The 13,326-nt window shown below is 61.6% G+C and overlaps 1 protein-coding gene across 6 annotated transcripts in view; it reads right to left on the minus strand.

Moving 5' to 3' along the window:
- Positions 1–877: 877 nt before the first annotated feature.
- TOM1 (target of myb1 membrane trafficking protein) overlaps positions 878–13,326 on the minus strand; it is a 40,172-nt gene continuing 27,723 nt past the window's right edge. For 3 of the 6 annotated variants that reach the window (XM_014832614.3, XM_044780743.2, XM_070506991.1), the window contains 8 exons: positions 12,429–12,462; positions 11,952–12,045; positions 11,095–11,215; positions 7,180–7,255; positions 4,515–4,568; positions 2,986–3,045; positions 1,852–1,891; positions 878–1,765 (listed from right to left, as the gene is read on the minus strand). In XM_014832614.3, coding sequence (XP_014688100.1) covers positions 1,611–1,765; positions 1,852–1,891; positions 2,986–3,045; positions 4,515–4,568; positions 7,180–7,255; positions 11,095–11,215; positions 11,952–12,045; positions 12,429–12,462 — 634 coding nt within the window. In that variant the 3' untranslated portion in view covers positions 878–1,610. The remainder of the gene's footprint in view (positions 1,766–1,851; positions 1,892–2,985; positions 3,046–4,514; positions 4,569–7,179; positions 7,256–11,094; positions 11,216–11,951; positions 12,046–12,428; positions 12,463–13,326) is intronic. The other 3 variants (XM_014832616.3, XM_044780756.2, XM_070506992.1) reach the window with 1 other exon arrangement.

Here is a 13,326-nt window from a genome sequence, read left to right on the forward strand (position 1 = left end):
GTGGCCACACTCTGGTCGCCCAGGCCCCCTGGACGCAGGCGTCCAACTTCCGCTGTCCTCCACGGGCTGACCTTCCAGGCAGGTGCATTGCTCCAGCCCCACACCAGCCCCGTTCCCTTCCACCCGAGGGCTGGGCCTCAGGCAGTGACTCTGGGGAGCCTGGCCTGGCGATTCCAGACCACGGAAGGCCTGGGGCTCTGAGCAGCCATGGACTGAGACAAGAACCGACAGCCTGCGCCTGGCCTGTGCCAGCTCCTCGGCTGTGTGCCAAGTCATCCAAACTGAGCCTCAGTGTCGTCACCAAGGAATGAGGACAAGGCAGTGACGCACGAGGCAGCGCCCAGCACACGATAAACAGCTGTGCCTGTGCCTTTCGTCTGAGCTGGCAGCTCACACGGCCCACCAAGTCACAGACTCTGTCTGTAGAACGAGGTGGCAACTGCACTTCGCCGGGGCAGTCGTGAGGATTCCAGGAGCCCGTGGAGAGCCTAGCAGCACCTGCGCCTGGGCTTCAGCCCAGACCGCCCTGCTCCCAACACACCCATACCGGCCACATGCGCCCCCTCCTGGTGATCACTGTGCTCCTGCTGCAGAGCAGGAGCCGGCCTGAGAGGGAACAGCAGTGGAAAGATGCCCAAGGATGGAGGGACCTCCCTCAGATGGAGAGCAAGGGGCCTCTTGGCAGGGCACATCGTGGCTGGAGCCTGTGGGGTGTGAGAGCTGCACCTGCCTGTGCCTTGTGACAGGTGCTGCCGGGCCCGGGCCTGCTTCTCCATCTGTACCATCTGCAGACGCCCCCTCCTGGACGGCCTCCCCCAGCCCAAGCAATCCCTGCCCCTGGTGAGCCAAGAATTCACTTCCCACCTGGAGACTGAACAACGGTGCTAGCAGGGTGGTCTTCCACCTTTAATTGGGGACACAAAAGGCACCTCTCCCAGTACAAGATCACCAGCAGGTAGGTGGGCCCAGTGCCCAGGGGAGCCTGCCCGGGAGGAACAGAAGAGGGCTGGAGCAGGAGGCTGTGGAGGAGGTGGTGGGGCCGCAGGTGTTCCAGGCGTCCCGGGCCTCCTCTGGCAGCCTGGGGCTGCTGTGCTCTCGCCCCACCATGTGCAGCTTCGTACCTGGACCATGTGCAGCTCAGCAGAGGGCCACACACCCTGCCCCCACCAGCTGGCCAAAGCCTTTGGGCTCCGTGAGGTAGGGGCACGGAGTGACCAGAGGCTGTGCCAGAAGCTTCTGCTGTCTCCAGTGTCCAGCCAGGCCTCGACTGGCAAGGTGGCTCTGCAGAGGGCTCCTCTGGGGATGGTCCAGCGAGGGTCACCTGGGCCTCAGTCTCAGCAAAGTCGTAGTGGTCGGGTGGGGTGGGGAAGGAGGCAGGAGTGGCCAGGATCCCAGTGGAGAGCTGACCTGTTCCCCCAATTCATCTGGCGGCCTCCCCACACCCCCAGGTGGCACAGCCAGCAGCAGCTGGGTCAGCTCCACCCTCAAGGAAGAGAGAAGGGGGAACAAGCCGCCCCCAAAGCAGCCTTAACACCGAAGGAGGGAGAGGGGCCCCAGCCAAGGAGCGTGGGAGCAGGGTGGCCTGGGCTGCAGGGTGCCAGACCCCACACTCATAAGGCAAACAGCATGTCGTCATCTTTCTCCTGGGTCTTCTTTCGAGGGGCGGCGCCAGGAGGGGGTCCCGGGGGCCCTGTGGCGGAGGGGCTGGAGAGATTGGGCAACCGATCGGCCGCTTTGGCCCGTTCTTCCAGGAACTTGTCAAACTCTAAAGGAAGGAGACAGGCTGGAGGTGGGCTCCAAGCTGCAGAGCGGGGCAGGGGGTGCAGGGCGTGCAGGGCCAGAGCCTCCTACCTTCACTGGTGACGCCCTTGGGCTCTTCGGCATCATTCCCCTGGGAAAGCAGGAGGCAGAGGTTAGCTGCAGAAGAGCTGCAGTCCTTCCGGCACGGTGGGCGGGGACCACCATGGAGTGCTCCAGACTCAGGCTCTGCGAGGCCCCAGGACTTGAACCTCGGCCGCTCACCCCTTCCTGAGCTACATGGCCCCAGGTGTCATCTGACTTCTCCGAGCCTCGGTTTTTGCCCGGAAAAACTCAGAGGGTTGTCAGGTAGCTAAAACGGAATACTACACACAGAGTGCCAGGCACAGGGTGTGGTGCCCAGGGGCCCTCATGGTGGAAAGGCTGACACCAGGGACTGAGGCCATGCTCTGAGACTGAGGACACACTTGGGGACTGAAGCCATGCTCGGAGACTGAGGCTGTGCCCGGGGACTGAGGCCACGCTTGCTAAAGCTGGGGGCTGGGGAGGGGGTGAGCCTTCTGCCACCCGACAGAAGCAGATAGACCCTGGCCTGACCTCAGGCAGATACACGGTGTCAGCTGCGTGCAGAGGCAGCCTCTGGCCTGGCAGAGCCCAGGCACTTGGTCCCTGGCACCCAAAGAGGAAGCCCTGAATGGAGGCCGAGGCTGACGCCGTCCTTCCGCTCGCTGGGGGGCGGCAGGGCTCTGGAGACGGCCTGGGCCCCCGCCTGCCTCCTCCTGGGCGCAGCAGCCCTCGCCACAGCTGCTGGTCAGTTCCTGCTCTGTGGGAGGGGGCTGCTGATGGCCTTTCCCTCTGAGAGTGGCGGGAGGCCACCTGAGCCACGCAGGAGCGGGGCTTAGCACTACCATGGGTCCTCGGGTACCCTCAGCTCATCCTGTCCTCTCCAGCGGGCTCACACCCTAGACCTGGTGTGGGAGAATGTCTGGGGAGGGAAGGTTCCAGCAGCTGCGAGGGGTGTGGTGCCCAGGCCCCCTCTGAAGGGAAGTACCCAGGAGGTGGGCGGGTGGCAGGAGAACTTCCAGCTGCTGAGGTGTCCTACATTAATGCCCCTCTCCTCACAGCAGTACCCCTTGCCACTTCCTCATGAGAAAAACGGGAGCCCCGTCAGGTGGGCGAGGAGGGGGCCTGAGCCTCTGCCTCTGGGCTGGGCAGGCCCTGACTTACCACGTCAGTGGACAGCCACTGCTCGATGTCCTCCATGAGGCAGGCCTGGGTGACGGGGATCTGGAAGGAAGGGCAGAGGATGAGGCCGGGGCAGTGCGCTGGCGAACAAGGCAAAAGGCCCTGCCAGCTCGCTGTCCACGGGCTGGGTAGCCTGGGGCAGTCACCCATCCCTGAGCCTGTGCACTTCTAAAATGGGGCCTGTCAGACCTGCCCCTTTGGAGGGGGTGAGAGAGCCTGGCATCCCCGCCAAGGCAGCTCCTGCTCAGGGGCCTGGGACCCACAGTTCTGCCCACTGTGCCAGGCTGTGGGCAAGGGGGGCGCAGGGCCAGTAGGCTAAGCAGGGGACAGGGAGGGGGCTCTGAACAGCTGGAGCAGGGTCCCGAGGAGAGAATGGATCCCTGGCTCCCACACGCCGAGGCTGGGGAGCTCTAGGCTGGAGGGAAGGGCTTTGTGCACGGGCCCGGGCAGGGCCTCTGCACAGGTGCTGAGGAGCGTCTGACAGAAGGACGTGCAAAGCCCACGGAGGGGCCGGCCATCAAGGAGCAGAGGGGCAGACTGCCGGTCAGGGGCCGCCAGGTCTCCCACACCTCTGCAGACTCAGGGTTCATGGCGGAAAGGGGTGCAGAGGGCCAGAGTGGAGGGAGGTGCCAAGATGACTAGAGGAGGCCAGGCTGGTGGACTTGGGCTGTGGCTGTGCACGGGGACATTTCAGTTTGGGCCACAAAGATGGAGGCTCTGCCACAAAGGCCCCTGCACAGGGCCTGGGGGCTTCCTTCTCTACCAGCTTCTTCGGTGGGAGAATCCAGTTGGAGGTTATGGGCACAGATTTTGGAGTCAGAGAGACTGGAATCTGGCTTGGCCCCCTTAATACAGTGTGATTCTGGGCAGGTTACCTAACTTCTCTGAACCTCACTTCGCTCATCTTTAGAGGATACCAGTACCTACCCTCTGGGTTGCTGAGCATTGAGACGATGGCTATAGAGAGCTTAGTGCAGTGCCTGGCACAGAGCAGAGGCTCAGGAAATACTAGTTACCACTGAGCTACTTTGCGAAAGAGAGGGAATCTTTCTCCAACCAAGCCAGTTCAGTCCCCAAGCGCTGTCCCCAGCCCCTGAGGACCCCAGTGGGCAGCAGGAGAGCCCAGAGAGGAGGCAGGAGCCGACTTCCCAGCAGCAGTAGCAGCAGCAGCAGCATCAAGTGCTCTGGGCCGCCCACACCAGCTCCCTCTCCCACTCAGCTCTCTGCTGGTGCTCGGCCCAGAACCTCTCAGCTCCAGAGGGGCTGCCTGGGCCTTGCTTCCGAGTCAGGAGCCGAAAGAGGGCGCTGAGGGGCCGTGGAAGCAACAGTCGAGGGAGCAGGACTGTGGTGAGCGCTGGGTTGGGCCCAGCAGGCTCTTAGCTGCCTGGGCACGCACAGCACCGCTCACTCTCCTCTGGATCCGAGGGTCCTGCTCTCTCCGACAGCACCACCAGGTGGGCCCCTGCGAGTGGCAGTCCCAGCTCCCCGGGCGGCCAGCCTGGCCTCCTCACCATGCCTTGTCTCACCATCCAGTCACTGAGGCTCCTCTCGCTGCTGCCTCCCATCTGGGTGAGAAAGGGTCTCGCTGAGGGTGGTGGGAAGGGCAGGGCCAGGGCCGCAGGTGTGCCCGCAGCCTTCCCCAACAGCAGGCTTGCCGCCACTGAGGTGGCCCGTGTGCGCGCATGTGTGTGCATAGGCAGGCGTGTGCTGGGTGTGCAGGCAGGTGAGGGGTGACAGGAAGCAGCAGAGGGTCTCAGTGTGGAGTGAGCCGTAGCGGTGCTGGGACTCGGCCCCGAGTGAGCTGGGCGCTGCTTCCCCTTCTCCGGGATGGTCTCCGAGGGCGGGCCTGAGCAAGGGCCGAGCAGGCGGCCATCAGCCAGTTTCCTGGCTCACATGGGATTCTGATGGTTGGCCCAGGCTGAGGAGCCCTGTTTATCGATGGGCAAACAGGAGAATGTGGCCTCCCCGACCCTGATAGGCCTGGCACAGGGCCTGGCACTCGTTGTCCAGCACCCCACATCACAGGGCTGTGAACCCCGGGGGGCAAACACCAGCTGCCCACAGGGTGCGCTTGATTCCATCGCGCACGTGGCTGCTGGGAATCACGTGCTGACGGCTCAGTGGGAGAGTGTACCACCCAGCCAGGCTTCAGGACCTCGGAAGCGGATGTTGCTGACATGGCTTTGAGAAGGTTGTACCCTGATCTCGTGGAGGTCACTTAATCTCCCTCTCCCCTCACAGAGAGAATGAGATAATTGGCCAGCCCTGCCTTCCTGCAGCAGATGCGTGTGCTTCCCCCCTGGGCTGACTGAAGGCGGCGGAGGAGCCGGGAGGCCTGGTTCTACTTCTTGTCATGCCCCTAGTTGCTGTGTGCCCCTAGGTCAGTGACGCCCATCTCTGGGCTGCGGCTCCCTCAACTGCAACAGGAAGCGTTGGCTGGGACTATTGCCTGCTGGGCTGTGGAGTCAGTTCAGCCCACAAGAGGCCGAGGGCCTGCGAGGGAATGCTTTCACCAGGCTTCCTGACGGTCGGAGTCATCCAGATTCCTGGAGCCAGAAAGGCAGGCCGAGCAGGGGGCGCTCAGCCCTGCTCCTGGAGCCCCGCGGGTCCTCTGGGGTTCTTGTTCCCAATGCTGGCTTCGGAGCAGGACAGACCCATGGCTGTGAGACTCTGGGCAAACTCCCTCACAGCGCCCAGCCTCGGCTGTCTCCTGTGCAGGTGGGGCGGCGGCACAGCAGTGCTGTGAAGATTGACGACACCCCCGTGCGCCGGCCCGTGCTGAGGATGGCACATCTGTGTCTCCCTTAAGCTCTCTCTGGGACTCAGCTTTCTCATCAGGAAGAGGGGATAACAATACACCGTAAGGGTCTGCGTGACGACTCAGTAAAGAGGGGACATAGAGCACGCAGCACAGGGCCTGGCACAGAGCACAGACTCGACAAATGACCACTTACAAGGAGAAACGACAGGAGGCTGGGACACGGCACAGGGATGCGCTCTGCTGGGTGGCAGGTCGCACAACACATAGGAGGCCTCTGCCCCCTGTCGCTGGCCCTGCCTCCAGTGTTCTGGGTCCCACCCTGTTCCCAGCGGGGCTGACTCCTGAGATGGGAGTCATTGGGACTCTCCGCCCGTGGACTGGGCGGCTTCCACAGCCTCCTCGTGTCTCTCCAGCTCCCACGCATGACCCTTCTAAAACCAAGTCAGACAGTGTCCCCTCTGCTCAAGACTGTCTGCGGCTTCCCCCTCATGCGGAGGAAACCCACTGTGCTCCCAGCTGCCCCTGAGGCCTCTGGTTCCAGTCGCCCCTCAGGCTTCGTCTCGCACCACCCAGTCCGGCCGTGGCCTCAGAGCCCTGTGCGATCACCAGCCCTCTCCTGGGTCATGCTCCTCACGGCCCCGCCTCTCCAACTCCTGGGTCCTGCCGTTTCTAACCACCTCCCGAGGAGCTGCTCTGTCCACTCGCTGGCACGGCAACGCTCACCGCCCGAAAGGCATCCAGAGCCGCTCGAGAGGTGCGAGAACTGTACTAGGAGCTCTCGCCGAGGGGGAGGCTCACCCACAGGGTGCTCAGTGCGGGCATGTGGCTGTCACTCAGGACACAGTCAAGCAAGTAAATGAAACCAAAATGACACACTTGGATGCCTCCCTGTGGTTTGAGGGCCTGTTCTCTTGTCCCCCTCTGTCCACACTCCTGCAAATAACAGTCTCCAGAGAGGCAGTGAGGCAGCACAGTGACTGAGCTCTAGTCTGCACCGAGCGCCTTCCATACGCCCTCTCCCGCATCCTACTATAAACCAAGGGCACTCCTTTGAGCCTCAGTGTACAGACAGAGAAGTCGAGGGTCAGAAAGGTTAGCAATCTGCCTAAGAACACACAGCTGGTAGAAAGGGGAGCTGGGGTGGGAACTGAGGCTGCTGGACTCCAGCTCCCTGACTCAGCTCTGACCCTTTCTTGCTGTGTGAACTTGGGCAAACGACTCGAACGCTCTGACGAAGTTTCCTCAGCTGTGAAATGGGAATAATCACATTAGCTACAAAGGGCCACCTGGAGAACCACATGGGGAGAGGGCTGTGGTCGTGTTAGCCAGTGCCCAGCACACGGGGGCTGGCAGGCGAGCACCCTCCGGCAGTCCTTCTGCACAGCCCCAGGCAGGCAGCAGGGCCCTCTGCTTACCGCTCCGGTGTTCTGCTGCCGGGCATCCAGGGCTCCAGCCAGGCCATCCGTTGCTTGGGGGGCTTCATATTTTACCCTGAAACACAAAAGCCGCCATGCCCATGAGATGCTGCCCTTGCTGCACTGGGCATCCAGCGGATTCTCTGAGGATGGAGCGGGTGGGCGGGGTGCGGGGCCCGCATCTGGTGCAGACTTGGGTGGTGCCTGGGCGAGGGTGGCTCAGGCCCCAGGAAGGGCTGCCTGGGAATGGTAGGGAGGGCCTCATTTCCTGCCTCAGGGAATTGGGATCAGACGTGTGACCTGTGTGACGGGCAGCAGCGAGGGAGAAGAGAGGCGAGGGTGCTGCGGGCCAAAGACCAAGACCAAGACCCCCAAGGGCTATCACCAGATCTGGCCAGACTCCAGGGAAGAGAAATAGCGCCAATGACCTCACACTCATGCAGAATTCAAATCGGCAGGCCCTTTTTTGAGCAGCTCTCATGTCATAATTCTATAACCCACTGTTCTGGAGAAGGTTGCATTTGAATGGGGAATTCCACCCTGCTGCGGAAACAAGCGTCAGACGGTGGGGTGTGCCATCACGCACTGGCTGTCCGGCATGAGATCTCCCCGCCCCTCCCTGTCCCAGCAGCACAGGGAGGGGGATTCTAAATGTCCTCGGGGGATGCCAGTTGGGCAGGGTAGGAGGACAGGAGCTGGGGGCAAATGCAAGGCTGACGGGCTGGGACGGGCAGGGTCTGACACTGCAGCTCCTGGCAGATGAGCACAGGAAGGAGGTGTTTGCTGCGTTTGTGGTGGTCCCAGGGGGAGCGAGGGAATAAAAAAGGAGTGGGAGGACACCTGCGCTAGAGAGGGGCTGGGCTGTCTCTTCTGGCAGTGACGGGGGCTGGCCAGGGGAGGTGCTGGCACACAGCCCGGATGCTTGGAGAGAGCCATTACTCTAGCTCTGAACCGCCAGCAGGAAGGGGTGAGGGCTCACGCTGGGTCAGCTCAGCTTTGGGTGAGGAAGTGAGCCGCAGAATTCCAGGATCTCCCTCCAGGTACAGGCCAGGAGCACCGTGCACCCTGCTGAAGCCAGGGCTGGTCCACTCGAGGCTTCTGGACCTGGGGCCACATCACTTTTAACTCTTGCAATGCCAAGTTGCCTTCCTGGGAATGAGATGGACCAGCACTTAAAGGGGCCTCTTGAATGAGACCCCCAGATTCCCAGGCAGTCATTTTGAAGAGCACTGATGCCCGCCCCTTCCCACGGGCCGTGGACTGAGCCAGAGGAGTGTGGCCATTAGCTCGTTTGTCCATGGCAAGTGGGCTGGGGACTGCGTGCAGGGCCATGCTGGAGCCAGCCTGAAAGCCAGGGTGGCCGGGGGTGGGGTGTGCCCTTGCCCTTCTGGGGAGCAGCCTAGTGTCCTTGGCTAAATCTGGGCAACAGCAGCTGGCGAGGAGGAAGTGATGCCAAAGACTGAGCAATGTGTCCTGACCCTGGGAAGGCCTGCTCACCAGGGTATGGAAGCAGCCACACTGCTGGCCCTGCATTCCAGACATGGCAAGTGCGTGAGGAAAAGGCAGAACAAGGCATGTCTAGCCTAGGAACATAGAGACACTGACGCTCCCTTCGCTCAGAGGAACTGCATGTTCTGTCCTAATTACTCCCCAGCCCTCTGCTTTCGCCTCTCTCATGCCCGCAAAGCCCCCGAAGGCCAGCTTGGCAGACCAGGGGACCCTGCCTGCAGGAGTGGAGGCTGAGCACAGCCCTGATGGAGGAAGCCCACGTGGCCCCCATGGGGCTGCAGAGCCCGGGCCAGGGGTCTGCTGCCCCACGCCCAGCGCAGGAGGGAGGAGGGCTGCTCCTCAGATGGTCCCAGCCAGGCTGGTGGGCAGGGCAGAACCTGGGACCACTTGAGAAGTTGTTCTTGGAGAAGACATAGTGGCACTGGGAGGAGGTGGAGCGTGTCCCCAGGACAGTGATGTGGAAGAAGCTGACGAAGAGCACCCTTGCTCTGGCAAAGCCTGGCTAAGGTGCCCCTGGCTCGGGCTGGCCCAGAGGCCCCCATTGCTCTCCTTGGCTCCCAAGTGGAAGGGCCTGGCCAGTGGGAGGGGCAGTGACCATGTGAGCTGTGGTCGGGGCTGGGGCAGAAAGGGAGGGGCTGACAGGGAGCTGGCTTCCCGATGAACAGAGGCAGAGGCGGCGCGGGTCAGAGGGAGGCATGGGCCAGATACCAGGTGGGCAGAAAAGGCCTTGGAGAGTCCAAGAACCTCAGAGGACAGGGCAAGGTGGACAGTCCAAAGGCCAGCCAGGTGACCAGGGCTAGAAGATGCAGCCGAGTGTAAGGGAGGGACAGCCAGGCAGGAGAACAAAGGAAAGAGGAACCCCATGCTAGGGCGCACTTTGTCCCTGCCTGCGCTTTCTGCTGGGGTGGAAACCAATCCCCAGGGAGGGCCTGCTGGAGAACCAGGGCCTGAGAAGGACACAATGTTGTTCCAGCACGTCTGCCCATCCCCGTCTCAGGCTCTCCCTGCCTCCGAGCCTCTGCATACGCCGTTCCCATGGCCTGAAACACCACCTTGACTTCCTCCGCCCCAGTGCCCAGCCCTAAGCACCCTCTGCAGAATTGCACGCCACCTCCTCTGTGTCTGCAGGGCCTGCTACACCCTCCAGGACAGCACTTAGGATAGCATGGCAGTGGTCCGTGTGCACGTCCCTCTGTCCCTCAGGGCCCCACTCCCCAAATGAGTGATGGTGCAACAGCAAGTCTCAGCCAGGCTGGCGAGCCAGGCCAAACCCCCGCCCCCCACCAGCTACAAATCCCACATGACTCGTTAGCCTCCACTGGCACAGCAGCCTCCCACTGCTCCTAACCCCATGGCAACCGTGAACTGCTGGTCCCAGGGCACCTGGACTTGGGAGTACAGACCCGTCCCAGACTAAAGATGTGGCTTACAGCTAGGCTGCCTGGCCAGTGGGCAGGGCTATGAGCAACCCCACGCCCCGCTGGTGGCAGCCTGTCACACTTGACCTGGATTTGCCAGAGTGGAGAGGGTATCCCTGGGCCCTCTGGAGGCCCATGGACAGTTCCCAAAGACACCAGGATGCCCGCTAAGGAGCCAAGAGTCTGCTGGGAAGGTCCCTTAATCCAGAGCTTTCTTTGGCTATACAGCCTGGCTGCCCACAGCTCAGCCCAAAGGTCATAAGCAAAGCGCTGACAACCACCCCAAGCAAACTGCTTCCCTGACAGGCCTGTGTGGAGCCAGTCCCGGGACGTTGCAGCAGGGAGCCGGCCCTGGCGGACACTCGGCCAGGAGCCTTGGCTGCCAAAAGCATCTCCCTGAGAATGGGCAGTGCCCAGGGCAGAGCGGGCGGACCTGAGTGGGCAACAGGGAATTCTCTGGAAATCAAGGATGGCTATACAACCTCAGAAATGACCGGACATGCCCCTGAGGACTTATCAGGAACCTTCCCCCCTGCCCCAGAGGGCAGTACGTGGTGTACAGAGCAGTGGGGTGCTGGGTTGGGCTGGGGACACTAGGTTTCAGAACCAGCCCTGGGTTCCCAACCCAGCACTGTCAAACATTAGCTGCCCGACCAGGGGCAGTTGACTCAGCCTCTCAGTACCTCAGTCTCCTCATCTGATCAGACTAGGTAAGATTGTGGCACATAGCTGCTCATCAACCTTGGGCGTCCCTCCTCCATCCAGCCCACCTGTGGGGCACGCAGTCCACCACTCAGCCACAGGGCTCCTCGGGCCATGCGGGGCTGACTCGGGGATAGGAAGCCTGCCCTCCTGAGAAGGTGCAGGCAGGTGCCCTTCCTTCTGCACGGTGTGCCCACCAGCAGGCAGAGTTCCGGGACTGGAGAGAGGCTCTCCTCTGGTGTGGAGCAGCCCAGACTGCAGGGAGCCGGGGGGCCCAGCCACTCACTCTTTCCGTTGGTCAGCGAGCGAGCTGCCCCGTGTCAGCGCAAACATGTCAAACTCGTCTTCCAGGCGGCCAGAGGCCTCCAGAGACTGCAGGCCAGCCCTCACGCTGCTGGAGCCCAGGTCTGCGGGGACAGAAAGGACATGTGAAGGGTCCGCCCGGCTGGCCCTGTACACACTGAGCAGTGGCCGAGCTGCTGCCTGCCAGGCCCAGGGCCAGCTCTGGAGGAGCGGCAGGGAGCAGGGTGGACAGGGTGAGCGAATGGATGGGACAGGCCACCTGCTGGCTGAGGGACTGTGGGCATGTCACTTCCTCTCTCAATTATTCCTAGCGCTTGGCACAAAGCAGGCAGTCAACAATGTTAAAACTAGTCATGCTGACAGTAAGGACTGCTAACACGTATCCGGAGGTGCCCTGGGCCTGGCACCGGTCTCTGCCTGTTTCCTGCATGAGCTCACTCAGTCCTCATGACGACCTGGAAGGAAGGGCCCATTCCTGCCCTTGACGCAGAGGAGCAAAGAGGGGCACAGGACGTCCAAGTCACCTCCCATGCCCACCCAGATGGCTCAGGCCATGGGGAACTAACTCGGTGTTGAGGGCAGTCGCAGAACAGCGGGATTTCGGGGACCTGAGGGGGCTCGGGAGCTGTGAGGCTGCGAGGGAGAGTGCCACATGTTTGGTCCCTGGTTCTCAACCCTGCAGCAGGACGCAGCTCGGGACTCTGGTGAGGTGGGGTCTGGGCTGACGTTCTGCTGCTGATGCCCCAGCTCCAGCTGTATAACAGGAGGGCAGCCCAGTACTGCAGGCGTGCCCAAAGTACCACCACGTGCCCTTGGCCAGAGCCCCCACACGGCACTTACTCATTCCCGCCAGCTGGGACGAGAGGCTGCTGGTGGCTGCTGGGTCAGGGCCCATGTCCATCAGGTCAGCCGCCGCCTCGGCCTCACTTGGGGCCTGGGGGAAAGGGAGATGCCACCATCATCCTCCCTGCCTGCAGTCTCCTTCCCTTCTGCCCTGAGGCATGGGCACCTGCAGTCTTCGCCTGCGGACTTGTCAACAAGGCCCCCGGCAGCTACTACTGGGAGCCAGGGGGTCTTTCTTCCTGTCCTGGGCCTCTAGCTCCGCTGCACCCCGAGAGGGTGGGAAGAGCCCTGGGCATCAGCTGGTGGCAGAGCCTTATTTACGCTGAAGGGACAGTGACGTAAAGTTAGAAGGGCCTTCTCTGTGAGCCTGAGCGGAAGGCACATCCTGTCCGGGGTGTCCGCGGAGGCAGGCGAGCACAGCCCTCCCTCTTCCCGCTCACAGGCACGTCTAGTCACCCAGAAGCAGCTGTTTACCTTGGCGCTCTGGCCTGTTCGGAACCGTTCAAACCTGGAAGATGGAAAAGACTCGAGTCAGGGAGCGGGACTGGGAGTGGCCCCTCAGCACAGCCCGCAGAGCTTTCCCACGGTGGGGCTCCATGTGCACGCGGGGGTCACAGTCAGGGTGACAGACCCAGTTCATGCCTGCTGTCCCGGGAATTACGAACGGTGCCTGGCTTTCACTTGCAAGAGTGTCTCAACCTGATTATCAATTTCCTAGCCGCCTTAGTCACAGCTGGCATGGAGCACACACATGAACAGACTAGAACAGAAAAGAAAACGGGGCTGCACTGCACACAGCTGGGGGATGTGCTGTTTTGTAACACTTGGATTATATACTTGTGCACTTGGGTGTGTGTCACCGGCTCTCTAAAGTGGTGTAAGGCATACACACACTCCTCACACTGCTTTATGGAGGCCCTGAGACTACCCCAGACAGGCTGAGGGGCTGGTGGGGTGGACCAAGAAGACCTTAGTCTGGGATCTGTTGCAGTCCTGGCCCTGTCACTTATTGTGTGACGTTGGGTAAATTACATCACTTCTGAACTTCAGTTTCCTTGTCTATTAAGAAGGGGGTGACAGTGGAACCTGCCTCCCAGGTGTGAGGGTCAGGCGGACACTGAGCATGAGTGACTGAGAACTGGAAAGCATCAGGCAAATGCCAGGCCTGACGACTGTGGGTGTCAGAGGGGTCCCAGTCACCCCTAGATCAGGCCCTGGGGCCACCTCACAGCTCACAGCCCAGAATGGCAGGGAGGGCACTCTTTTTTTTTTCTTTTTTAATTGAGTTAATGATAGGTTACAAACTTGTGAAATTTCAGTTGTACATTAATGTTTGTCAGTCATGTTGTAGGTGCACCACTTCACCCTTTGT

The sequence above is a fragment of the Equus asinus genome, chromosome 4, assembly GCF_041296235.1.
Source record: "Equus asinus isolate D_3611 breed Donkey chromosome 4, EquAss-T2T_v2, whole genome shotgun sequence".
NCBI classification, from domain to species: Eukaryota; Metazoa; Chordata; class Mammalia; order Perissodactyla; family Equidae; genus Equus; species Equus asinus.